Here is a 25,000-nt window from a genome sequence, read left to right on the forward strand (position 1 = left end):
TCGGTACTTGTTATTCTTCATGCTGGCGAGAACTTTTTCACATGCCATGTGATCAGAATGTATAAAAGTCAAAACATGATGAGATTTATATTTTCCTCCTCTGGATACACATTTAATTTATGCCCACGGAGAAGTATTTCATAAGGGCGTCCGCCATTGTTCCGATAGTTTAGAACCAGTTACTATGTTACTATGCGTCATGACAAGGGAAGTGACGTCACGACTGTTGAACCCTATTACACCAGTTATTTAATGATAATACATTCGTTTTATTGACTCTTATGAGGCCCCAAGAAGTGACTTGTCCACCCATGACTTTCACATAAAGCAGGTGGTATCAATCGTTGGGTGTTTACTACCAAGGTTAGAATAGAGCCACCATTAAGTGAGCAACAAAGAAGATTATGCAACAAAATGAGGGGGAAAGGGGGTGGGGGGATTAAAAGAGCTTTCTCTCCCCCCTCTCTCTTTCTCTTTCTTTTCTCTCTCTCTCTCTCTCTCTCTCTCTCTCTCTCTCCATGTACATAGATACATAAATTATACAGATATATATCATGCCGACAAATATTTCTCACATTCTGATCATTAAGGGTCCCGATGCCTCAATTGATAGAGCACTAGCTTCACAATCAAAGGGACCGAGATAGATCCCGGGTGTAGTTGAGATTTTTTTTCTCTGACCCTCCTGTCCACCCAGCAATGATTGGGTAGTTGGGTCTGTTAGATCTGGCGGAAGGTACTTTGCGATAGACCAGCGTCCTATCCAAAGGGTAGCAAGCAATTGTCCGATTCACGCTATAGAAACCGGGATGAACTCCGGCTCCATGGGCGTAAAGGCTCTGAAGTACTACTTTTTAAATGGTAATTAAACTTTGAGTGATCATAAGTACTCTCCTTCCTAGATCTTATATTTAGCACAATTAACTCACTCAACCCTAACACCGACTATATCCGTACTTCACCGGGGTTACTTTAACGCCATTTCTATTTAATACATTTTTTTGAGACAAATAATAGGCCTAGTATCAAAGCTAATGTTTTTCGTTTTTACAAGTTAATGGTAGTTGAATAAAACTATCTATATACATTCTCATTTTTAATACATTTTTTCCAATTTTGAAAAGTAGCTAAATTCTCTAGGATTGAGTGAATTAATTACTCTTATTATCAATTAAAAAAAAACAAACGTATATTCAGATCATCAGGTTAAATGCTGAACTGTCATCCAAGAACGAGAGTTTGAAAAACCTGGTCAAGGACTACAACCAGTTGAATGATGACATCAGTGGTTTTGAGAAACGCCATTACTTCAACGTGAAGGCAAGCAAGACGTCGTGTACTGGCAGTGGGGATAACAGAAGCAACAATGAAGGAAGTTCTCTTGACCCAATCGACGAATCTGCTACGAAGGCCAGTAGGTCAGAGTTGAAATGTTCTATCTAATTATACCTAAAGTTATGGAAACCACTCCCCTCCCCAACACACATAATTAACTTGTCCCCATTTATGTATCGTTAATTTGTTGTATATTATTGGACAGAGCTAAGATGAACGTTTATTTCACGCTTTTGCTTTTAAAAAAAATGACAGAAGCTTATTTCATTTCTTGTTAATAATCAACATAAGTGCCTGCTCCGCTGAGATTTCGAGCGTTGTGTCCGCAAGGCATACCGTCAGATTTGGGACTCGCTCCCTTAGAGCGAAGAGTCGATCTGGACAGCACCTTTCAAATCCCAGAGATGTCGATGCAGTCAGTAGCAATATTGGGGCAGCGTGGCCCAGCGGTACCGTCTTTGATTCGTACCGGAAAGGTACCGAGATCGAGCACAGCCGCGACTCTGTGTGGCCTTGAGCAAGTCACCTCGCCCTAGCTCATTTTGCGCGCTGCGCTGCGGCTGCGACAACACTATGCCAGTCTTCCATTGGAATAGACTCTAGAGACACATTTACCCAAAAGGTTGTTTAAGGGGAATTTCTTTCTTTTTTTTTTTTAAACTGTAAAGCAGAGGGAGAAATGAAATATCAGGTGGTCACAAATAAATTTAAAAAACAAAAAAAAAAAAAAAACGAGCCGCTTTTTGTCGACTTTCATCTCTGATACTCTCCAATGGATTTTTTTCAAAATACAAATAAAACAAATCCATATACGTAGACTGTCAAAATTTTATGACCATAAATTGAGAAACAAAAATGACACAGTCATTTTTCAACCGTGTTCATCAGAGAAAAATGACGCAACATTGCAGAGTGTAAAATGGTGACGAAATAATGGCAGCAATCTAGTCGCACGATGTCTGACGGAAGGCAATTACCTGCGCTGGCTTAACAAAATAGTCATATTTTTGACTATTCAATTAAATTTTCCGAAGTTATCTGACAGTTTAAGAAATTATATTCAATAAAGCACAAATGTGTAGCCAAAGCACCATATTTGTGAAATTGCAATTAAATTTTTCCGAATTTATCTCACAGCCACATAAAACCCGTTTGAGGCGATTGGTTTTAAATAAAGTTCTTAGCACGTAATTTTAAATGGGCTCTTCTTCACTTTCCCCCCACAAATGTATAAATTTCTGGTTGTCAATCAGATTGAAGTTTATGGACAATCTAATTAATGACATGGACCAACGGCTGTCGGCTTTACTAGGAGACGGGGAGGCAAAATCGTTCGCATCTATCGAAGATCTCAACGAAAAGACAAAGCGACTCAAACAGGTGACTAACTTCTATCAAAACTATACAATAAATTGTAAGAAGAGCATAAGAAAGTGTTTCCCTAGCTGAAAAGAATTAGTCTTCGGAGCTGAATAATAATAATAATAATAAATAATAATAATAATAATAATAATAATAATAATAATAATAATAATAATAGATCTTTATTGTCCATAAATATGGCAATTTGTCATTTAGTTACACTTGTTATAACGGTATATGATAACTATAACATTGAACTGATATTTCACTCCTACTTATTCTCTCTCTCTCTCTCTCTCTCTCTCTCTCTATCTCTCTCTATCTCTCTCTCTCTCTCTCTCTCGAGTTTACATTGGTTACTTTAAGAGTTAAACGGACAATAATAATTGCTTATTACCATTTGACATTGACGTTTGTCTATCTTAAAGTACTTTTCGCCAGATCAAACAGGGCCATCTACCCAAATCTGTTGGATGGGCACTGGGCGAAGAGGTGTGTGTGTAGTGTGGGGGGGGGGGGGGGGGGATGGTGATGTCTTTGATGTCTTATGCTTGAGTCTTTTTCGACGAGTTTGGGGTTTCTGGCCATTGAAAATTTTTTAATTACAGTTTTTCATTGTAGGACAGTACGTAGCATTGATATTTTTTTTATCGATCCATTCTCTCAGCTGATACGTGAGCTGGAGGTCAAGGTAGACAAATTCACTGGTGAAGAGATGCAGGTTCATGATTTGTTATTCCCGGACGAACCAAATGAGGCAGACACTTCGCTGATTCAGGACGTACAAAAGTATCTTTCTCAGGAACAAAGTAGAAGGTAGGCGGAATTAATACTTTTTTCATATCATGACCCAAATCGAATGTATGGTGTTTTGTGTGTATTCCCGTGCGCGCGTGTGTTTATATATGAGTATGTATAAAATTGATCCTAACTGAAACCATCCAGGTTCAACTGCCTGACCTAAACGTCTTATGCCTTAAAGTTTTAACAAAAACTTTAAAAAATATATTATGCCTAAATCATTTGTTCTCGCGGTGAGAGCAGAGCAACAGATAATGAAATAGTGCCACTCTAGATTCTAAAGATTCCCTATCTTATTGGACATGCTCCGGTTTTGAAGGACTTCTTTTAAGGGAACCGCGGGTCCTGCGCTGCAAAAATTTTGAGATTCAGAAAAAAAAACGTTTGTTTTTGTGTGATTCTTGTGTAAAAATATTTGTAGAATCTATTTTTATAGGTTTCAAAACTCAAAAAGGTGTTTAAAACTCTGAAAAATTATCCTTGATTAAAATAAGGGTAAGGTAAAATATTAATAAAATGTTTAAAGTGCCCCAACTTTACCCCTTATTAACCATATTTTTCACTATCGTGACATAGCAAAGCTTGGTATCTAAATCGAAACTAAACGTTACTGTTATTTTCGTTTCTATCCATTATTTAAAAAAAATGTAATAAAATAGTATGTAGATTAAAGCACAATGTCTCGTCTTTTTTAGGCATATGAAATGTATTTTTGCGTTTTTCTCAAAATGTTATATTTGACTAAATTTTCTCACTATTTTAAGTAGATCTCAAAAGGTAACTGCTATGATTAGCTGTAATTTGACCACAATGTTTGATTGAGGTAAATTTATCACCTTACAAAGGAATATTGAAATTAGCTGTTTAAGTTTTTGAGTTAGGACATTTTTCTCTGAACTTATCCTCTAAATTCAGAGACCTCGGAATAGCCTAATAATAGGACGCTTTGAGGCTGAATATGTAAAAGTATGATAAAGAAACTCAAAATCAGCTTCTATAAGGTGTTAGAGGATGTCCGTAGGAGTTATCATGCAAAATGTCGGGACGTAAACTAGATCAAGTCTGTGGCTGACATCGGTGATCATGGTACGCCGTTCATCTCTCTGATCAGAGAACCTAAGAAAACTAATATTACTCTTCTCTTTCTTTGTCACCCAGCTGTTCAAACTATTCAAATATGTTTTTCTTGGTCTACCTTTACTCTTTCTACCTTCTATCTTTCCTGTGAGAGCAAGATGTCCAAGACATCTATATCGATTTAGGTGCCCTAAAATTGCATTTGTCTTTTTCTTTTTGTACGAATTAATAACCTTTTAGTTTCAGCTTGCTCTAATACTTCATTATTTTCTTCTCTGTCCATGAGATTCTTAACATCCTTCTAAGAACCCACATTTCTGCTGCCTCCAATTAAAATAAATTGTAAAACACTGAGCCGACATTTTAACCATGTCACCACTTGGTGGAAAAACATGAATTTTTTTTTGAAGGATTAGAGTATCTAATTTTAAGCAAACAACTACAATTATATACAGGCAACAAAGATATATTATTGGTTTTCGTAGTATACCGTAGCCAACCGCCCCCCCCCCCTCCTTTAAATCATGTTGATAAATGTGCGTGAAAACTGTGTAACAAACAAATCGGTAATCTGGACTACTTATATGATATATACATCTCCATTTTGATATTTCAGGGTTGCTCTTCTTGGCGATGTTGACAAGTTGTCAAAGAAACTCCGTGGCATTAATGATGAGGAATCAAACTCAGCTCTAAAATGTTTGAGGCAATCGGCAGTTACAGGTGTGAGTCTAATCTATTAAATGAATAAACGAGGGGTCCATTTTCGAAAATAAAAGGGAGTTGTATCTTCTGTCTTCTCAATTGATTACTCCGCATGTACCACTAAAAGCACAACTTTTAAAATATACTAAATCATACGATAAAAAGAAAAAGTAGTTAAATCCTATCAAAACATGCAAAGCCATTATTTTCTTTTTTATTTTCTAATAATCGGGTCAAAGCTTAGCAGGTTTTTGTTGTGGGCTCCTCATATAGATAAATAATCAAATAAACACACACACACACACACACACACACACACACACATATATATATATATTGTATTTTAATGTGTTTTGTCTGTATTGTCGGATAATGATTTTATGGTTACCAAGGCGAGATGAATACTCGTCACTTACCTTGCGAGTGCTTTTATTTGGTGACAAAATTGATATGCCCAATACTGTCTGTCAACTTAAAATTTCCTCGTTCTTTGATTATGTCTATGCCTCAAGCCATAGTCTTTTAATATTTTAGAAAGTCGCTCACCACAAAATTGGTTCGTAATGGCTTTTCACTGGTTTTAATGGAGCTAAAATTTACCATATTAATAATAATAATAATAATAATAATAATAATAATAATAATAATAATAATAATAATAATAATAATAATATATACTTTATTCATCCAAAAAAAATGGAAATTCGTTTACAGACGTGGCATGCATAAAAATGTATAAACACAAAGTTGAGAATCTATGGCGACAATGTATACGGACTGTCTGTCAATGACTATCAATTCCTACCTTTATTCAATTTTATTGATTAAAAATGAATTAAAATTCAATTCTTTGCAAGGAAATCCACCTCCAGAAATTGTAGACTTCCGGTTTCTAAGAAATCACATCGCCCTCTTGATGGCCGAGGCAGATCATATAAACAAAAAGATGTCGTGGAAAGACGAGGAACTGAGTGCCATGAGGGAGGAATGCAGCAATGCTCAGTTTGGACTCAGCAAAGCTAGGTAGGTACGTACGACTTCCACTCGTTATTTGACTCATACATTCTAGATAATGGAAATGTTGCTGCTCGAAGCTCGAAGAAATAAATAATAATGTGAAATTGAATGTAAGCTTCAATTTAATTATTTTTAAAACAGATCAAATGAACGTTTCGGGTTTCTCCTTTATCAACAAAACAGGATGAATGAAACACCACAGATGAATGAGATAATATTAATTATAGGACGCGCGAGACATGGGCCTTTGCAGCAGACATAGAACGCCATATATTTGAGCTCTTTGAACCAATCGATCTAAGAGGTTTTGTGCAAACAGAATAAATTAAGATCCGGTAAAAGCATTGGGGTGGAGCATGAAGGCAGGGGCTACTGATAATGAATATCAAAACTATAATGTTTTAGACACTATTGTTTACCATGATTTTGACAAAACAATAATGTTGGGCACAGCGACGGGTAAAAGAAGGAAAGGACGGCAGAGAGGAAATTAAAAAAAATATTCAAAGAATAGACCTAATTAGGAATGGATACATTTCTGGTAAAGGCCTGAAACAGAGCCGTGCAACGTGGTAAAATCTGCATCCCGCAGCCCACCCCCCCCCCCTTGCGGGACGATCAACTTGTGGTCATGAGAATGAGGGATTAAGTGAATGATGACCTCCCTGGATTGTGGAAAACGGCACCGTCAACAAATACGTCGACACCACCACCACGGCTATGTGGTCTTGTGGTATGACACTCGCTTTTGGATCGGAATGTCCTGGGTTTGAGCCTCGCTCGACGCGTAGTTGAGTCCTTGGAAAAAGGCTCTTTACTCACATTCTCTCACAGTACTCAGGTGTAAAATGAGTACCCAGCCTTAACAGCGTTGTCTGTCGGACAAATTGTACTATCCCCTAACAGGCGTCATGTCTTGTTTTATGTGTTGCTGTTGATTAGGAACCCCTGGTAAAGCGCTTTGAGCGAGTTTAGTGAGTGAATATTGCGCTATATAAAAAAGCTAAAAAAAACAACTTGATTTTGATGTCATCTGGCAATAAAAAGGCTATTGTTTCCAATTGAGGTAAAACCAAAACGCTTTGTTAAATCCATTTAAGTTTGGGTAACCTATTTGTCTATCCAGCCCAGTCATTGACAGACAGTACATCCTCCTTAAATCAACGACGCGATGCCGTAGGTGTGCAATTATCAATAGCTGTCAATCATGTGTGACTGGTCAGTTTACATAATACGATAGACACCAATCCATCTTTCGTCATTAGATAGTGATACCATATTAATGTTTTCAAATAACGCGAGGTTAAATCTTTCTAATAAACCACATATTGGCCAGTCATGTTAGTCCTATTGTTTGCTGCAATGAATGGTAGACTTAGATTACCAAGGTCTAAGACAGCGGCGTGGCATGCTTACAGTATAAGGTGGTGTCAGAACCAGAAAAAATGAATTAAAGCATGCTATATTTGTAAATACAAAAGAAAGAAAAAAATTAAAGAAAATGCTTACTCAAATAAGTAAGAGGCGGTATATACCATTTCTCATTTTTTGTTGTTGTTAAATGCTGTAATCCATGTTTAAAAGATGGATGCGGTGCCAGGCACTAAATCAACCAATATAGACACGCCCCTGGAGTCTGAGCTCAAAACTACATAATATGCAACTTAACCCACTCAATCCTGGAGATTTTTGCTACTTTTCAAAATTTAAAAAAATGTGTTAAAAATGAGAATGTACATAGATAGTTTTATTCATCTGTCATTAACATGTAAAAACTAAAAACATTAGCTTTGATACTACGCCTATAATTTGTCTCAGAAAAAATGTAATAAATAGGCATGGGATAAAAGTAACCCGAGTAAACTACGGATAGAGTCGGTGTTAGGGTTGAGTGAGTTAAAGTACTGATTTTACTATCATGATGTCTCTGTAATCCTGACAAAATATTGGGAACAGATTTGTTCGAATTATGGAGACGTAAGTGTATATATTTACCAATGTTCTTCTTTATCTATTTATTCTATAGCTGCTCAAAACGGATTCTAAAGCCTATAGACTTCACCAAGCGCTGAGACGTGCTACCCGCACTAACAACAAATTATTCAAGAACCATTTTTCGTCTTCCATAATATACTTTCGTGGCTCAAGTACCTTTGGTCATTGGTTCATGTCTGAGCTACAACTGTACTGTGACAAAACAAATTTATTCATTTTGACCAGAAAAGTTTTACTTCATATATCAGATGACCTTAATCGGTCGATATTTGAAGCAAAATTTTCTGTCAAAAATGAGAAAACTGTGTTTTGTAAACATATATTAGAATCAAAGAGTCACAACCGTCCTTTTAAATCTATAATAATAATAATAATAATAATAATAATAATATGTTATAATGTTAATGATGTGGACTAGGGTTACTAAGTCATATTAAACCTTCGAGTCTTGGATATTCAGTTTTAATATTTAACTAATTGCTTACCTGTCATTATTTATTCAATGTTTTATTCATTAATCGCTTCCTTTTATATTTATATATTTAATCATTTAATCATTTCTATATTTCCGTATTTTAAAAAATCTATTTCGATTGCGCACTGCACTGCTGTTGACTTCTGGATCATACCAGTCTTTCCCTGGTAATAGACCCCAGAGACAAATTTCCCCCATGTGATGAATAAAGGGACTTTTTTATGTTGTATCTTTTTTAGCAAATGAAGACTATACTACATATATATGTCAATATCTATATAAATTACGTCTGTATCCATATACATAAATTATTGGTAAGCATATAATGTGTTAAAATTCTAATCAATAAACTAACATTATATTTATCAATAAATCCAATTGAATTGACAGAGAAATAAAAGAAATTTTAGATGCCTCTCATATTGTAGTATAAATATATATTCTAATGATATTGACGCTGTCGCATCACATTCTTATATTCTTATCATATTACTTTGTATATATCTAACACTGTGATCATACCATGTGACTTACAATCTGAGTTAACGTTCATAATATTATAAGCTTCAATGTTGAATGTATTGAGCATTGGGCTCATTTGAAACGGAAAGTTATGTTCGAGTACTCGGTCGTACTCCGACAAAACAACAACAACAACAACAACAACAACAAGAACAACAACAACCCACACACAGACACACAACAAACAAATCAAAACTAAAAACAAATAAAACCAACCCCCCCCCCAAAAAAAAAAAATACCAAACAAATCAACAACAACAATAACAACAATATGTTTTTCATTTTGAAGAGCAAACGTTCCTTTCAAATACTGATCGAGTAAACTGACCCTCAACCGACCAAAAAGTTTCAAATCTAAAACTTTTATCTGAAAAGTTCGAAACTCACAAGTTGATGGTCATTTAAATTAGTCGATAATTGATGTTAAAGTTTTATGGGCAAAATAAAAATGAGTTTTATCAGAGGACGACAGCGTTAATTTTCGCTCTCATGTTAATTGTATTTATCAACCAGAAGCACGCTCTTTTAAAATACTGTTATAACGCCAATTTTCAATAATCTTGAATAAATCTTACAAATGAAACTCCATATCTATAATAATAATAGATAAATTTCAATATTTAACACTCATGAAATAGAACAAAGCTTCTTTTTCTGACAAAAAAACATAAAACCAATCACACAGAACGGAACACTTAGGGGAAAAAAGCTTCTTGAGCAAAAAAGCACGACACAAACGAACCAATAAACAAACAAAAAACAACAACAATAACAAATAATAAAATGAACAAACGAACATTATCAAAGAAAAACTAAACAAGACAAGCTTTTACTTTTACTGTTCCCTGTTTTTAGATAGAAATCTTCTTGATTATATAGTGCCCTTACTTGAAATATAATCATGCTATTAAGGGTAATGGAAATGTTTTTAAACTTATTGCATCAGCTTTTGATATCCTCATTAGTTACATCAATAAAATATAAATATATGAAATAAATATATTACGAGTTAATAAAAGAATCAATGTTCTTGATGTTCATAATATATTTTAAATTTGGTTGTCTGTTTGGTTTTGCACTCTTAAAGTTGTAACTCAGTTTCTATAAAACAGCTGATTCATTATAATGTATAAGTGCATTTACATTTTTACATCATTTTGGATTAATTGAATTGTAAATAATTAATAAAAAAAACTTGCATCTTGCATTTTGCATCTTGGGAGCACATTATTGGGCAACAAAAAACTAGTTTAATAAATCCAAAACCACAAAAGGATATCTTTATTCAAGTTAAATATTTTATGAGCAGTTTTAGCAAAATTATAGATGATTATAATTGCTTGACAAGTTGAGGGCCAATATTCAATTTTAAGTTTAATTAATTTTCGACCGGAAATTGACAAATAGTGTTTTGCCAGAGAAGGTCGCTGATTTCGTTATTTAAAAGTTGAGCAATGTCAAAATAAGCAATTCCTTTTGATAATAGTTTTTATACTTCTAATATTGATGAATCTAGATTCTATGATTTCCGTCAAAAATTCTTAAACTTTAGGCTTTTTCAAACCTCGGGGGTGGGGGGGGGGGGGGGATGCAATCCGTTAGACTATCACGCCCTCTGAGCTGAAATAAGATGAACTTCACATCGACCTTTAACTCGAAAGAAAACAAACGAAAAGGGTGAAAGCCCCAACAATCCCCCCCCCCACCCCTAAATACAAAACAAAACAAGACAAAAACAAATAAAAACAACCATTTTCTAAAGCCTGTGGAAACTATGCGCGATGAATAATACCCTGATTACTACGAAGTAGAATATTCTTTAGGACTGGTTAAGTCATAGAGCCAGAGTTTATTCCAGTTTTAGAAGTTGCAGCTACAAAGGGACAAAGATCTGAACAAGTGTGTACGAAAGGTGCCAGAAAAAGCAAGAAAGAAAAATACAAGAAAAAGAAACCATCCCAAAAAATCAGTCTACCTCGACTGAGGATCGAAGGGACAATACATACATATGGCTAGCGATCCTTGGAGAGCATACTCGTCTATTACGAAGTAGGTTTCTGTCAGAAATCACAGATCCAGTTACCCAATCACCGATGGTATACAAAGGTCAAAGAAATTTTTTTCTAAAGCATCCGTCATCCATTTCGGTCCTTTAGCTTGTCAGGCGAATGCTTCACCAACTGAGCTATCAGGAATCATAACACCTTTGCAACCAAAGACAATGTCTTGGGGTAGAACCACGATCAAAGCATTCTTTTCTAACTTCGTCTCTTATTCTCTTCTTAATCTGTCGAAAACACAAGAGAATCTTAATAGCGCCTCACGCTTGATGTTTTGTCCTACACGTTAAGAGCATCTATTGGCTTGGGACTCCATTTAAAGCGCTTTGGACCTAGCTTTATGGTCTTGTATAATGGCATCCGGCTTCTCTGACTTGTAGTTCCCTGGTTCAAGTCCCACGTTAGGCGTTGTAAAGTGGAGTCTTTAGAATAGGCTGTTTATTCACAGTGCCCAGGTGTCACGTGAGTATACCTGACGGGTAACAAACAACATTGCATCTGGCTAGATGAAAATTGGAATAGTGCCTCACAGGCATGACTAGTCCTGTTGCGTGTTGCTATGGGCTTGGGACCCCCCTGTAAAACGCTTTGCGTACATTGACCGCCGTACTTCGAAAAAGTTTCTAGTGTACAGCAATTTAGTGGATATTGCTCTAACGCTAAATAAAAGCACAGTTAAGTTTATTTCGTTTTTAATAATCATGAACAAAGCATACGATGTTAAACATTAAACTTTGTTTATTTATAACCACTGTGATATACACTGTAATCATAAATGGTCACATGATTTCAAGATTTCTAAAGTTTTTGCTGTAAACAATTTCAAAGTTTTAATCAGCTGATTTTTTCAATTACCAGCTGCAATAGCAATTCGATCAAGACGAGATCAAAGTCAAAGTCAAAATATTAAAGATTTATGCACAAGGAAATGATTCATGAAAGGGCAGGAACTATAATTCTGCTGATGAAAACAAAATATATCTAGAAAATTTTCTGATGAAATGCGTGTTTCTGAGTAGACAGATTAAATGTACACATATTGTTTGAATTGATAACTACAGCAATGATCAAATTTAGACAAAATATTTAATAATCCAATCTCCTCAAAATGAACTATGTAATAAATACATGATCTATACTCTGTACAAACAACTCTTGATAAAGAAAACAAAAATACAAAGTGTAATATTCTATTTAAGACGTAATTATCTAAACGAATTAAATTCAAGTAACAATTACATAACATTTCATAAATCAAACAATAATATTAAAAGAGAGGTAAGAATTATCAATCTGAATCTACAATACAGAAAACATTATGATGAAGATAATATACGTAGATAAACATTTCAATTATCGAAGGTAAGAATATGTACATTCATTGAAGAAACATTAGCTGAAATCTATTCAATGCAAATAGAAAAAAGCCCCAATTTCAATCTGTGTTGAGAATGAGACAAAGTCCTTGTAAAATCCAGTGAGAAGGATGTTCCTTACTAGCTAGATCAGCTTCAAATACCAGACCAACACCCATAGCGTTACGTCGTTGTGACGTCACATACACGGGGGTGCGAACCGTATTCTGGGTTGGGAGAGAAAGAGTATAATCTCTTCGATAACATATTTTCTTAAAACATATATAAAGCGCTTACTAAATAAATCTTTTCCAAAACTTAATATGGAGTTGTAATTCTAAGGCTTTTAATGTCGTAAATGGAATGTTTTGTCCGAATACCGTTCTGCCTCGATGACCGTTTATTTTTCTTCCAGGCCTCTGGGCACTTAGGCTAAAATCACCGTATTAACCAGTTAGGATAGTAATGCATGACCTCCCAACTCAATAAGTAAGAAATGAAGAATTATTCTGTGAGATTGACACTATTGACGCCATTGTCTAGTGATCAGAATAAGACATGAGATGTCCGGGATGCAATTATAGAAATAATTGATATTTAAAAAGCAGCACTAACTAACAGGAAACATTAAAGGGAGTAGGGAGAAAAGAAAGTCTGGTGTATGCAAGAAATTTCGATGTGTGGACAATAGATGGACGGGTGAGAGATGTGGATGTCTTGAACTTGACGAGAAATAATGGCTATGCGATTGGAGCGACATCATTACCAATATTTGTGGCTTAAACGTTATTGATTAATTGCGTGACTTGGTAATGCAACATAGTGCCATCTAACGACACTCGTTTTCATTAGTTGTCATATCAATATGCAGTGATAGTTCCAACAGTTCATTAAGTCAGGCAAACAGGCAGAACGATTTCAAATCCGAGCAGGGCAAGTTATATTTTTCAGACTCCCTCTACTAGTAGTGATTGGGTAGCTGTCGAAAATTATTTTACACTAGATTAGCACCCTATCTTAAGGATTGCAAAAGACTGAGTTACTGTCGTTCTATAAATTGCGTCAACTCTGCCTCTTTAGACCATGTGGATCCGGAATACTTAATCTTTGTCATGAAGTGGAAATCGCTGCAAAAAACAAGGTAGAAGTCAAAAGACATTGTATTTTCATAATCTCAAGGTTTATCTGCATTTTGATGGTAATAATAATAATAATTAATTAACTGGTGACACAGCGATATGGTGTTTCTTATAACAATATTTAAGAAATGTTAAGCACGGTCATTGACCAAATGGGTGCTAATGGTTGCAAAACCTGATCCCTTTCAATAAGGCACTATAAAACATTGCCCAAATCGACTCGGGTGTTACTGTGTATCTGACTATATGCAGTGACGGATATTGTAACAGCGTTAGCATAACTAGGACGTCTTGTGTGTTAGATAAAACCCTGTAAAGTGAACTGACCATCGTGATTCCACGGAGATACCTCACAAAATGTTCATTTTCATTTTAATTATTTCACCTGTAGTTTAAGCTTATGAGCCTCAATAGGAGTGATACGCAAAACCGAAAGTTCTTGCACAAGCTGTTTTGGAGGCTGACGGATGACGCACATGTTTTTTGTATCCCAAGCGGCACCCTCAAGGTACAGACCGTGAACGAAACAACCTGCAGTGATGAGAACAAGTATGAAGTAAAGGAGCATCTATTGGTTTGATCGATACGTGATGAGTAAGAGGTGGAGTGTGTGTGAACATTTTATTACAAAATCTAGATAATATTATTAATAATAATAATAATAACAATAATAATAATAATAATAATAATAATAATAATATAATAATAATAATAATAATAATAATGATGATGATGATGATGATGATGATGATGATGATGATGATGATAATACTGTAAACTTATATAGAACCAACATCTCATGCAATACGAGCTCTAATCGAAACATTCTGAAAATGACTTTTTGGCACGGCCGGAATTGTCGTTTACCATTATATGCCCTCTCTTTGACATCTGCGGCCTGAGCATATGAAGTAACCGATGTGTAGATGGTGGATTTATCCAGAGGCCATCCTTGTTTCCTGCATGTTGCCTGAATGAGAGCGGTCAGATAGGACTCGGGAATGTGAAGGCCGGACATCCACATCACATTAGGCTCGCCTTCTTCTATCTGAAATGAAACAAAACACGACAATATCACCTTAAACAAAAATATATTATAGTTCAATCGAAAATTAAATATAACGTTTTACAATCGATTATGAAGCACATATTAAAATGCAATTTGATATGAAGTAAATATTACAAAATACTCCAAAATTAAACAAAACAAATTATTTCAATACAATATCATAAGAAACAATTATTACAACAATATCTGATATTATAATACAATCTGAAAGAAAACAAAGTATCATATCACAACCTGGAACGGATCAAATATTACTAAACAATCTAAAATGATTTAAGATACAGTGGAACGTCAGTATATAAGTGATGGTAGGATCAGCCTAAAATCCCCGTTATAACCGCGTCTTGTTATAGCCGAATTTCAAGGGACAAAACCTAAATAGTCTAAATCACCATTTTGTTATCATTTGCAGTCTATTTCTCTCTCTCTCTCTCTCTCTCTCTCTCTCTCTCTCTCTCTCTCTCTCTCTCAAGCTTGTCTGGGTTTGTGTGTGTGTGTGTGTGCATGTGTGTGTATGTGTGTGTGTGTGATTCGTGCTACTAATTGAGTGACTGCTGCAAGACCCTTGCTATACTGAACTGAAAATGATGTAGTTGATAAATCCAAACACACACAGTATTCACGAACTAGGCCTAGTCAAGCTCTCCGATGCCTTTCGTTGTAGGCTTACCGGCCTACTTGAGCGTAATGTGGACTTGTGTATTGCATTTGGAGATATTAAGTGGGTTTCCGCCCCCCCCCCCCCAACCCCCCCTCCATTATAACCAATTAGTCTCTTAAAAGTCCCTGCTATAGCTGGTCAATTTAACTAAAGACAAAGAGGGAGAAAATCATTGGGATTAAAAAAACCCTGTTATAAACGAGTCCCTGTTATATCCAGATCCATTATACATGGGTTCCACTGTATACGACCTGTATTATAAAAGGGGAGATTAGAAATATGGATGAGGATACCAACCCAGGTATTGTAAAGTTTAAGTCTTTTCTCAAAGTGAACAATCCAGTTTCCTAAAGATTTGAGTGTGATGGGGGCCAGTCGTCTCCAGATGGCAGGGATGTGGGCATTAAACAGGGACCGGGCTACGTCATCGAGCTCGTTACTCATTCCAACTTCACCTGCAAGGGCCTGTGTCATGAAATAAAGAATAACTAAAGGGCATTGTCTCCTCCTCGTCCTCCTCCCCTTCTTCTTCTTCTTCTTCTTCTTCTTCTTCTTCTTCTTCTTCTCATTCTTCTTCTCTTACTCTTACTATGACCAATTCTGTTCCTCCTCCTCCTCCTCCTCGTTCTCCTACTCCTCCTCCTAATTCTTCTTCTTCTTTTAATTCTTCTTCTAATGTTATCACCAAAATCCTTTATCATCACACCATCATCATCATCACCATCATCATCATCATCATCATCATCATCATCATCATCATCATCATCATCATCATCATCACACCATCATCATCATCACCATCATCATCATCATCATCATCATCATCATCATCATCATCATCATCATCATCATCATCATTATCGTCCCTAATTTGTAAACCTAATGTGTTTTTGACATCTTAATCTGATTTGGACACAATCTCCGTCAATCTCTACCGAACGTATTAGTTTACGGTTTCATCGCCTATTATTGAACTTGTTCACCTGTTCCCCCCAAAGAAACGGTAATGCTACTTTAAGACAAGGATAAAAAATTATGAAATTAATTTTTCAAAAACAATAATAATGTCAACATAACAAACTTACCCTCTTAAGCGTCTGTAATGATCTTCTCATTCTGCTTATCAATTTATTGAATCTTTCCAACTCCTGTCGGTGATGGAAAACAGAGGAAAAGGTGTGATGATGCATATAAAAATAGCTTGCAAAAATATTCATGGCGTGCTTACAAAATAATGCTGTTCCAATGGCTCATTTTAACCATTGGTTGACAATATTGCGGCTATGTGGTCTAGTGGTATGACACTCGCTTTTGGAACGGAAGGTCCTGGGTTCGAGCCTCGCGCTCGGCGCATAGTTGAGTCCTTGGAAAAGGCTCTTTATTCACATTCTCTCATCGTACTCAGGTGTAAAATGAGTACCTGGTCATTAACAGCGTTTCTCCGAAAAATTGTAATATCGCCTAACAGGCGACATGTCCCGTCCTACATGTTAAATGTTGCTGTTGACCAGGGACCCCTTGTAAAGCGCTTTGAGCACATTTGGTGGATATTGCTCTATAAAAAGCTCAAATTTTGAAAGCTCAATTTAGAATATTATCTCTGCTGCTTGTACACGATCTTTCGATGGTTTTCGGGTGTTCTCACGAAGGCGTTTTCCAGCTTATAAAAGCGACAAAGTATGAGAAGTATGAAACCATTGATTTTGTGAGATACATTAATCTCAATATTTTCACAGGAATTTGACCTATCTGAAAGCCCATAATAACTGATATAAACACCTATGATAGAAGAAGAAATAATTAGAGACAGAACAAAATAAATATTTGCACAAGTAAATAAACATACATAGAAATTTAAACGAAGGTGTTCTCACTTACCTGCAAAAGAACAACTGTTGTAGGCGTGACGTCAAAACCATAGGAGCGTCTGATTTTAATCATGTCAAATTCTTCTGGAAGTTTATTTAGGATATCTGTGGCGATCTGACCAATGAAATCGTCTCTGCTTATTCCGGAAGACGACGAGCCTAATACGTGACCCAGTGTGAACACAGATTGGGATCATTGGAAAAAACAACAAAGCATTGCATTATTAAAGAAAACAAACTCAAAACAAAGAATCACAAACATCGAACTAACAAAATCTGACTATAAAATGAATAATGAATTCTTCTAAGAGCAGCACATATAATATAATATGTAAATATGTTCAATTATGGTCTCTTATGAAATCGTCATTCCCAATATGAGATCAGTTTTGATGTTGCCGTTAAGTTTCATGATTGAGACGCGTTCTGTAGCTCCCGATGCGCTGAATCTTGAAGCACTCTAACGCAATGGGGAATAGAATGACAGGTCAAAACCAGGGGTTTAATGCCTCGGTAGGCCAATATTTTGATCTTGACCACTAGCAGATAATAGGTATATTAAAAATGCACTAATTTATTTATTAGTGACATATATAAAGAAGAACATGTTCGTCTCTCTCTCTCTCTCTCTCTCTCTCTCTCTCTCTCTCTTCCTCCATCCTCCTTCTTTTGCTCTCCCTCTTTCTCTATCTTTCTTTCTCCCCCCTCTGTCTACCTCCCTCCTGCTGCTTCTCTCTCTATTCCCCCCTTTCTCGCTTTTTTTTCTCCTCTCCCTCTCTCTTTCTCTTCTATCTATCTCTCTCTCTCACTCTCTCTCTTTTCCTCCATCCTCCTCCTTCTTTCGCTCTTTCTCATTCTCTATCTCTCTCTCTCTTCCTCCCTCCTGCTCCTTCTCTCTCTCCCCCCTCCTTTCTCTATCTTTCTTTTTCCTCTCCCTCTCTCTCTTTCTCTCTTCCCCTCAATCCCACCCTCCCTATTTTCTCACTTCAGCCAGGAGAAGAATAAGGAGACAAATGTGTCCCGAGTTCAAATCTCACTCACCATAATTTAGTTCCTCTGTTCTTCTCTACTCTCCTTATTTCTTACCATGGATAACAGTTTCTACATCATCCACTTTTCTGAATTTGAGGTCATAAAAGTGAGTAGAGCAAGGACTTATATTGATAACAACAAGAGATGTTGTCGTACCAGTAGGTCGCGGGTTCAAACCCTCATCACCGCCGCGAACATTTTAATTCTCTATTGTCTTCTGGCACTTTCATACTCACTTCATCTCTTGTTGTTATGAATTTGAGGTGCATGATTGCCAATGTTTTCGGTAGATCTGTGACCTGATCGTTTGATTGATTCATTGATTGATTGATTGAATAGTTGTTTGGTTTTTAAAAAAACATAAATAGAATTTAACGTACCGGTTTGAGGCTGCAATTCGATAAGGTTTTCCCAAATAGCCCTGGCCGCCTGAGTGTAATATCCTATCTCTGCGTTAGGATTTAACCCAAACACGTCAGGCTTATTGGCTAATGGGAGGGATTCAATGTACTCTGTAAAAAGTAATAATAATAAATAATAATACACATTTATACAGCGCTCATTCTCGTGTAAAACACAAGCTCTGGGCACTTTACAATATAGATTATAAGAAATTTTTTTTATTGCAATGAATTCATAGCCAAATCAAGGATTCATAGTGTAAAATAAAAACAATTTAACTATTGCATATGTGAATATTATGTTTTCGGTCAGGAATAATATCTCGTCTTATCATCATTTCGGGGGGTGGGGGGCGGGGGAGGGGGCGAAGTGGCCGAGTGGTTAAGGCATTGTGCTCTGACCCGGAAGGTCCCGGGTTCGAGCCCCGCTTCAGGCACTTTCGTTTTTTTCCTTGGACAAGATCATTAACCCCCAATTTGCTCACTTGGACAACATGGGTGATTCCTGTTGACATCAGACATCTTGTTTGATGAATTATCTAAATTCCTTCGTGGAATGCCTAGGCGACGATATCTTATGATGTCGTGGCGGAAGGGCATACTCTTCATCATTTCAAGCGAGATAGGGTATGGCCATAAAGTTCAAAATTGCAACAAATGTGTTCAAATGCTTAAATGACGTAGCGCCATCTCATCTCTCAAGACTTCTCGAATAGTATACACCTGCTATACCACTTCGATTCCAAAATGGACGACTGATTAATATCCCCTATGTTAACTTTATCTCCACAACAAAAGTATGTATATATTGGACCAAGTAATCAAAGACACCCCCAAACCCAGTAATTTTAGGAAACTTTTGAACACAGTCATATTCAGGCAGGCTTTCGAGTAGTAATAGTATTTGTGTTTTGTGTTACCTATTGTCTTTGGAGTGCCTTAGAACACTATGTGCGCAGTGCATAAAATGATTATTATATTGCCAGTAGTCTAGTCGAATGGATGACAATGATTGCATAGCCAATTCTTGACCCAATGTTGGATAAGGCATCTTAAACACGTTATCTCACCCGACTGAGTGAACACCTAGTTACAAGAAGTGGCGGATATTATAAAACTAGAATTATAAAAGGGCGCTTCTAGAAAATGGAGATTATGTTTATTTTTACCTTTGTGATAGAATAAATGAGACAATAAATACGTGGGTGTGATTTATACCAATGTTTATATGCATCGTCTCAAAACATATTTTTTTCAGACTCAACCTAGTGCTTTATGTTGAATTAGAAGCTGAATTTGTACATCGTGACTTAAAACAAATGCCTTTAGTTGGGATAGTGAGATTTCCTGCTTAAATTTCATAATTATTATTATTTCGACTTATAAATCAAATGTCTTTATCTATTCCATACAGACATTAAACAGGTTGATGCAATGGGTCACATATTCATTTTTAATTATTACAAAAGGCAGGCTATACCGGAGTACAGTAACAAAGCACATTTTTTCTTTACATATTACCAGAGAGAAATTATAAATCGTACAAAATAACCCCAAACATGTCGAATGGTCACAATCCTTTTTTTGTAGTTTTGACTAGTCGTATATAATAATCTTACCCCTCTCTTTTACCACCCATAGGAAAATCGTCACATTTGTTACGATGCAGCCAACAATTTTCTTATTCTGATTTAATTTTGTTATAGTTATAGCTATAAAAACTGGACACTGTGTTGCAGACCTCATTTTTCAGAACAAAATATAGAATATACTAGCGACTATTCTGTTTGAAAAATCTATTTTTGTGTTGGGTGAGTATGGAGTTTTGGGTAAAATTCTGAAAATAGCTGGTAAGGAGAGGGTTAATCGATCGGAATTCGAAGCAAAACTTGTCTAACCAAATATGAAAAATGTATTTTTGCAAATGTTTATCTGGAAAGGCGTGTTTGAAGCTGTGCTGGACAAAGCATTAAGTAAAACTACCAAAAATAAATCCCCAAAAATTAGCCTGCCTCGTTTAGGGACCGAACCCTAGACCTCTCGGTCTGGAGGTCTGAAGTTCGACCTCCAGTCGAGGCAGGCTAATTTTTTAGGATGAATATTTTCGGATATTTTGCTGTCTGCTTTTTCTGGCCCTGTTTCTTTCAAATCTGATCAAATATTGATCTTACACCAGAGTGCCTGCTTCCTAATTTGTCACTTTGACATCGGACATATATATAGCCAGCCTCTTACCAAGGTACTCGTCCTTGACCGTGGGTGCTTCAGGTTGTGGGATGATGTAGTCTACGGTATCGTCGTGGTAGAAATGGAATGGCTGGAAACTGTCAAAAATGAAGTCGCCCATGTACTCATCCATATAGGTACTCAGGATACGACGGTCAAAGTTGTCAATGGCCCGTCCACCGTACATCACCTGACAAATAATGGGTATTGAGTGAGAAAGAAAGAAAGAGAGAGAGAAGAGAGAGAGAGAGAGAGAGAGAGAGAGAGAAGAGAGAGAGAAGAAAGAAGAGAGAGAGAGAGAGAGAGAGAGAGAGAGAGAGAGAGAGAGAGAGAGAGTTTAACAAGCGGCCAACTTAAACCCGGGTTGAAGTCTCTTTAATTTATAATTTTAATTCGGAATGGATTTGTTTGTGAAATTAAACGTCTGCTATTAAAACAATCGCAATAGAATAACCCGAGGCAAACGTAGGTCTACAAAATTGGTTCCTCGCGAGGTCCCAGGTTTGAGAGTTTTTACCAAGATGAGAGTCATTTAATTCGATCGATATTTGAAAGACGACTTTTCTAGCCAAATTTTTAAATACGCATCTTTCCCGAGTACGACAGTTAACTGGTTAATTAAAAAGTATTCACTTTACCTCTCCTATAAGGTATTTGATTGTGTTCCAAGGAATACGATTGTCCTTTTGTTCCAACGTCTGATTTAGATAGGTGTTCAAGATAATCATACAGGTATTAAAATCACTTTCATTAAAGTCGTAGTTAACATTCCACCCAACCTGCAGAGAAAAATAATTATTGGAAATTCCATTATGTATTGATAAACACAAAATCTTCATCTTCAAAGTCCTCTCTGTCATATGATTGACATAGCGACTGTTGCAGCAAGCCAAGTAACTGGGATAGGTGGTATTAGTGTAAAAAAAAGAACGGTCCAATTATTTTTAATGTCCATACCTCTTTCTTTGGGACACCCTGTATTTTATTACTATTTGCTGTTAAACTATTATCTTTTTAATTGTGTAAATGTGTGATAAGTGATTAAATGAATAAACTTGATCGAGTTTGGTTATGATTGTATCTTAATTTTGATTTGGAATATTTTATGTATAATTCGATATTGAGATTTTACGAGAAGATTTACCGTTATTATTCTTTTTTCTTGTTGGCAAGATGGATTTTGATTCAGAAACATTCCATGTTAAGTATTTTGGTCTTGTACTTAAAAAAGATAAATACTCTTTGAAAAAGATATTTATTTTGTTCAATACATTTGACACTCCACAGAGGCATTTTTATTCACTTGGTATGGCGGGCTATAAGGCGCACTTACCTTCCCATATTTCCTTCTTTCTTGTACAACAGCATGAAAAAACGCTAGGACAAAAGTGAGTGTTGGGAAGGCAGTATGTTCACAGTCGGTCAAGGCAGTGACGGGCATTTTGAGGTAGGTACTCCGCATGTTGAGACGAAGGCCATTCGGAGGTTCCGTGACAACCTGAAACGATTAGTAACGATTAAAGTAAAAAAAAAACAAAACCCAACATGTCAATGGCTCAGTGCAGGAAGTATCCGAGTCCTCATCTAGCCAATATGGACATAGGTACTTCTTCTAATCTATTGATGTGATGATGTGGCGTAGAGGTAGTACAGTTTCGGATACATACCACGGCCTGGATTAAGTTCTAGGCTTCGAGCCAATGAGTAGACACGTTGAAGAAATGCTCTGAGGAAAATGTATTTCTTGCACACAATAATCTCTGTCATTTAATCAGTTGCAAATCGGTTTGTTAGATCTGGTGGAAAGTAATTAGTGATAGACTACCATCCTGTCCAAATGGTAGCATTCTATGATTATTGGCGGCCCAACTAGATTAACGATTCTGGGTTGAACTACATGAAGGGAAAACTATTTTTTTAAAATGCAAACAACAAAATAAATATTTGTAAACGCAAAATATATCAGCCTCGTGAAGGTGGATTAACATTTACCTTCAAAGATCGTTGCAAAATGCCGATGGGGAAAGCTGGAGTGGGGTCTGTTGTGATCCACAAGCGGAAATCGGGATGAGGTTTGGTCATGCCTTCTAAGATTTTTTCCAGGTCCCTCAGCCATCTGACCAGCAAGTGGCAATTCTGTAGCATAAGCCACTGTCCTCTGTTGATGGCCATGTCCAATAGAGTGATGGCAGCCTAAATACAATGAATATAGTCGACATCATTCAGTTTTTTGCGCTTGTCTTAAGATCCACCAGAAAGTTATTCAGACTTTTTATATATATATATATATATATATATATATATATATATATATATTTATATATATATATATATATATATCTCTCTCTCTCTATATTTTTTTTTTAATTTTAAAAAAAATGAATTTGTTATTTTTTATATTTTAAAAAAAGTAAATTTACTCAAATAAATCTTAGAATGCATACAAAGTTGACGTCATTTTGATCTTGTCATTTTTGGATCACCTGTTGGGTGATTAACCTGTTAACTGTCGTATTCTGGAAAGAATCGTATGTAAAATTTTGGCCAGAAAACTCGATCAATTTAAATATATGATAAATGTGTAGTGTGTTGAAGTTGACGCTATGAAAACGATAATGTCCAATTTTAAAGAATAAAGCCAAAGTATGAACTACCACTTTGTTCTGAGAGAAACACAATTTTGTCTCTTGAATAAAATTATGAGAACTTATTTTTTACCGATTCTTGTCCTTGTCCCATAGAGAGGAATTTTATTCTGGCAATATCAAATTCCAGACGATCTGACAATTTGAGTAGGTCACTGGCAGGGTCTGAACCCGGGGACAGGATGAAGACGATCGGAGAGAGTGGTGTGCTCTGGTCAAATATCTCGTCAAAACTCAGTATAGGTGGAGTCACATATTGTTCTCCCATGATCTCACAAACATATCTGACATAAAAGAAAAATAAAGTCACTCCTTTCGTAGAGAACGATTGGAACAGATCACTTCAAGTGTTGTAAAGAGCCTGAAGCGTTTTAACCCCCCCCCCCCCCCCCCACACACACAAAAGCACAAACAAATAAACTAACAACAAAACAAAACAATCTTCAACTCACAGTCAAATGCATATCATATCAGTAGACACAATGATCAAAAGTTCTCTAGTCTAGAACATATGGGAATATGGTTCAAATTAAAATTCAATATTGCCGCATAACCTTCTCCACAAACATCCTTTCTCAAAATAAAGTATCCCATCCCTCACAAGAAAAAAAATCTTTTGGACACCTTAAAATAATCAGGAAAAATTTGAAGCATCAAACACTCGGCGTATTGTTCATAAACGTAAAGAAAACAAAATGTAGTTTTCTCTGAATGATAAAAGTGAGACTTAGCAGGATTTTTAAAATCACTTCCTCAAATATTCTATTTTATTTATCGATTAATTTAAATGACCTCCAACCTGTTTTAACGTCTAAACCTGATACTTGAAAAAAAAAGTCTTTAAAGATTTCAAAGTAATAAACAGCCCTCGTCTATCTGGGTTTTTAAATAATGTATTTATATTTTAATCGTGTTTTGCTGTTGGCTGAAGAAGGGTTTGGAGCCCGAAACGTTTAGTGTTTGTTATTTTGTTCGTTTTTTGAAAAGCTGTTATATTCATTTTTATTTATAACTTTTTAAATCCCACAGCATCTAGCAGATTAGTATAATAATGTACTTTATTCACCCAAAAGGAAATTTTTGTACAGACGTATAAAATGCCGACAATGATACATACATAAACATAATATACGTAAATAGAATGTGGTAAAGTAAAATTTGGTAATAGGTATATATATATAGTGTAATAATATTGTTGGCTGTAAGAATTATTACATAGTGTAAATTAAGGGACATACAGATTATAAAATTGTAA

At 35.9% G+C, this 25,000-nt stretch overlaps 2 protein-coding genes across 2 annotated transcripts in view; one reads left to right on the forward strand and one right to left on the reverse strand.

Annotated features, from left to right (window-relative positions):
• Positions 1-9,182, forward strand: part of LOC144969048 (uncharacterized) — a 22,261-nt gene extending 13,079 nt beyond the window's left edge. Inside the window, exons 7-12 of the mRNA XM_078908028.1 lie at positions 1,198-1,418; positions 2,589-2,715; positions 3,365-3,513; positions 5,192-5,298; positions 6,138-6,303; positions 8,324-9,182. Of these exons, the coding sequence (XP_078764154.1) occupies positions 1,198-1,418; positions 2,589-2,715; positions 3,365-3,513; positions 5,192-5,298; positions 6,138-6,303; positions 8,324-8,369 (816 nt within the window). The 3' untranslated portion in view covers positions 8,370-9,182. The remainder of the gene's footprint in view (positions 1-1,197; positions 1,419-2,588; positions 2,716-3,364; positions 3,514-5,191; positions 5,299-6,137; positions 6,304-8,323) is intronic.
• A 2,887-nt stretch (positions 9,183-12,069) lies between these two features.
• LOC144969413 (dynein axonemal heavy chain 10-like) overlaps positions 12,070-25,000 on the reverse strand; it is a 188,689-nt gene continuing 175,758 nt past the window's right edge. Inside the window, exons 79-90 of the mRNA XM_078908525.1 lie at positions 23,819-24,029; positions 23,093-23,293; positions 22,434-22,598; positions 21,739-21,879; positions 21,110-21,290; positions 18,854-18,985; positions 17,452-17,600; positions 16,659-16,721; positions 15,867-16,038; positions 14,711-14,887; positions 14,229-14,374; positions 12,070-12,931 (exon numbers count right to left, since the gene is read on the reverse strand). Coding sequence (XP_078764651.1) covers positions 12,785-12,931; positions 14,229-14,374; positions 14,711-14,887; positions 15,867-16,038; positions 16,659-16,721; positions 17,452-17,600; positions 18,854-18,985; positions 21,110-21,290; positions 21,739-21,879; positions 22,434-22,598; positions 23,093-23,293; positions 23,819-24,029 — 1,885 coding nt within the window. The 3' untranslated portion in view covers positions 12,070-12,784. The remainder of the gene's footprint in view (positions 12,932-14,228; positions 14,375-14,710; positions 14,888-15,866; positions 16,039-16,658; positions 16,722-17,451; positions 17,601-18,853; positions 18,986-21,109; positions 21,291-21,738; positions 21,880-22,433; positions 22,599-23,092; positions 23,294-23,818; positions 24,030-25,000) is intronic.

Source organism: Berghia stephanieae, chromosome 3 (genome assembly GCF_034508935.2).
Source record: "Berghia stephanieae isolate SIO BIC M18660-M18661 chromosome 3, UCSD_Bste_1.3, whole genome shotgun sequence".
Taxonomy (NCBI): domain Eukaryota; kingdom Metazoa; phylum Mollusca; class Gastropoda; order Nudibranchia; family Aeolidiidae; genus Berghia; species Berghia stephanieae.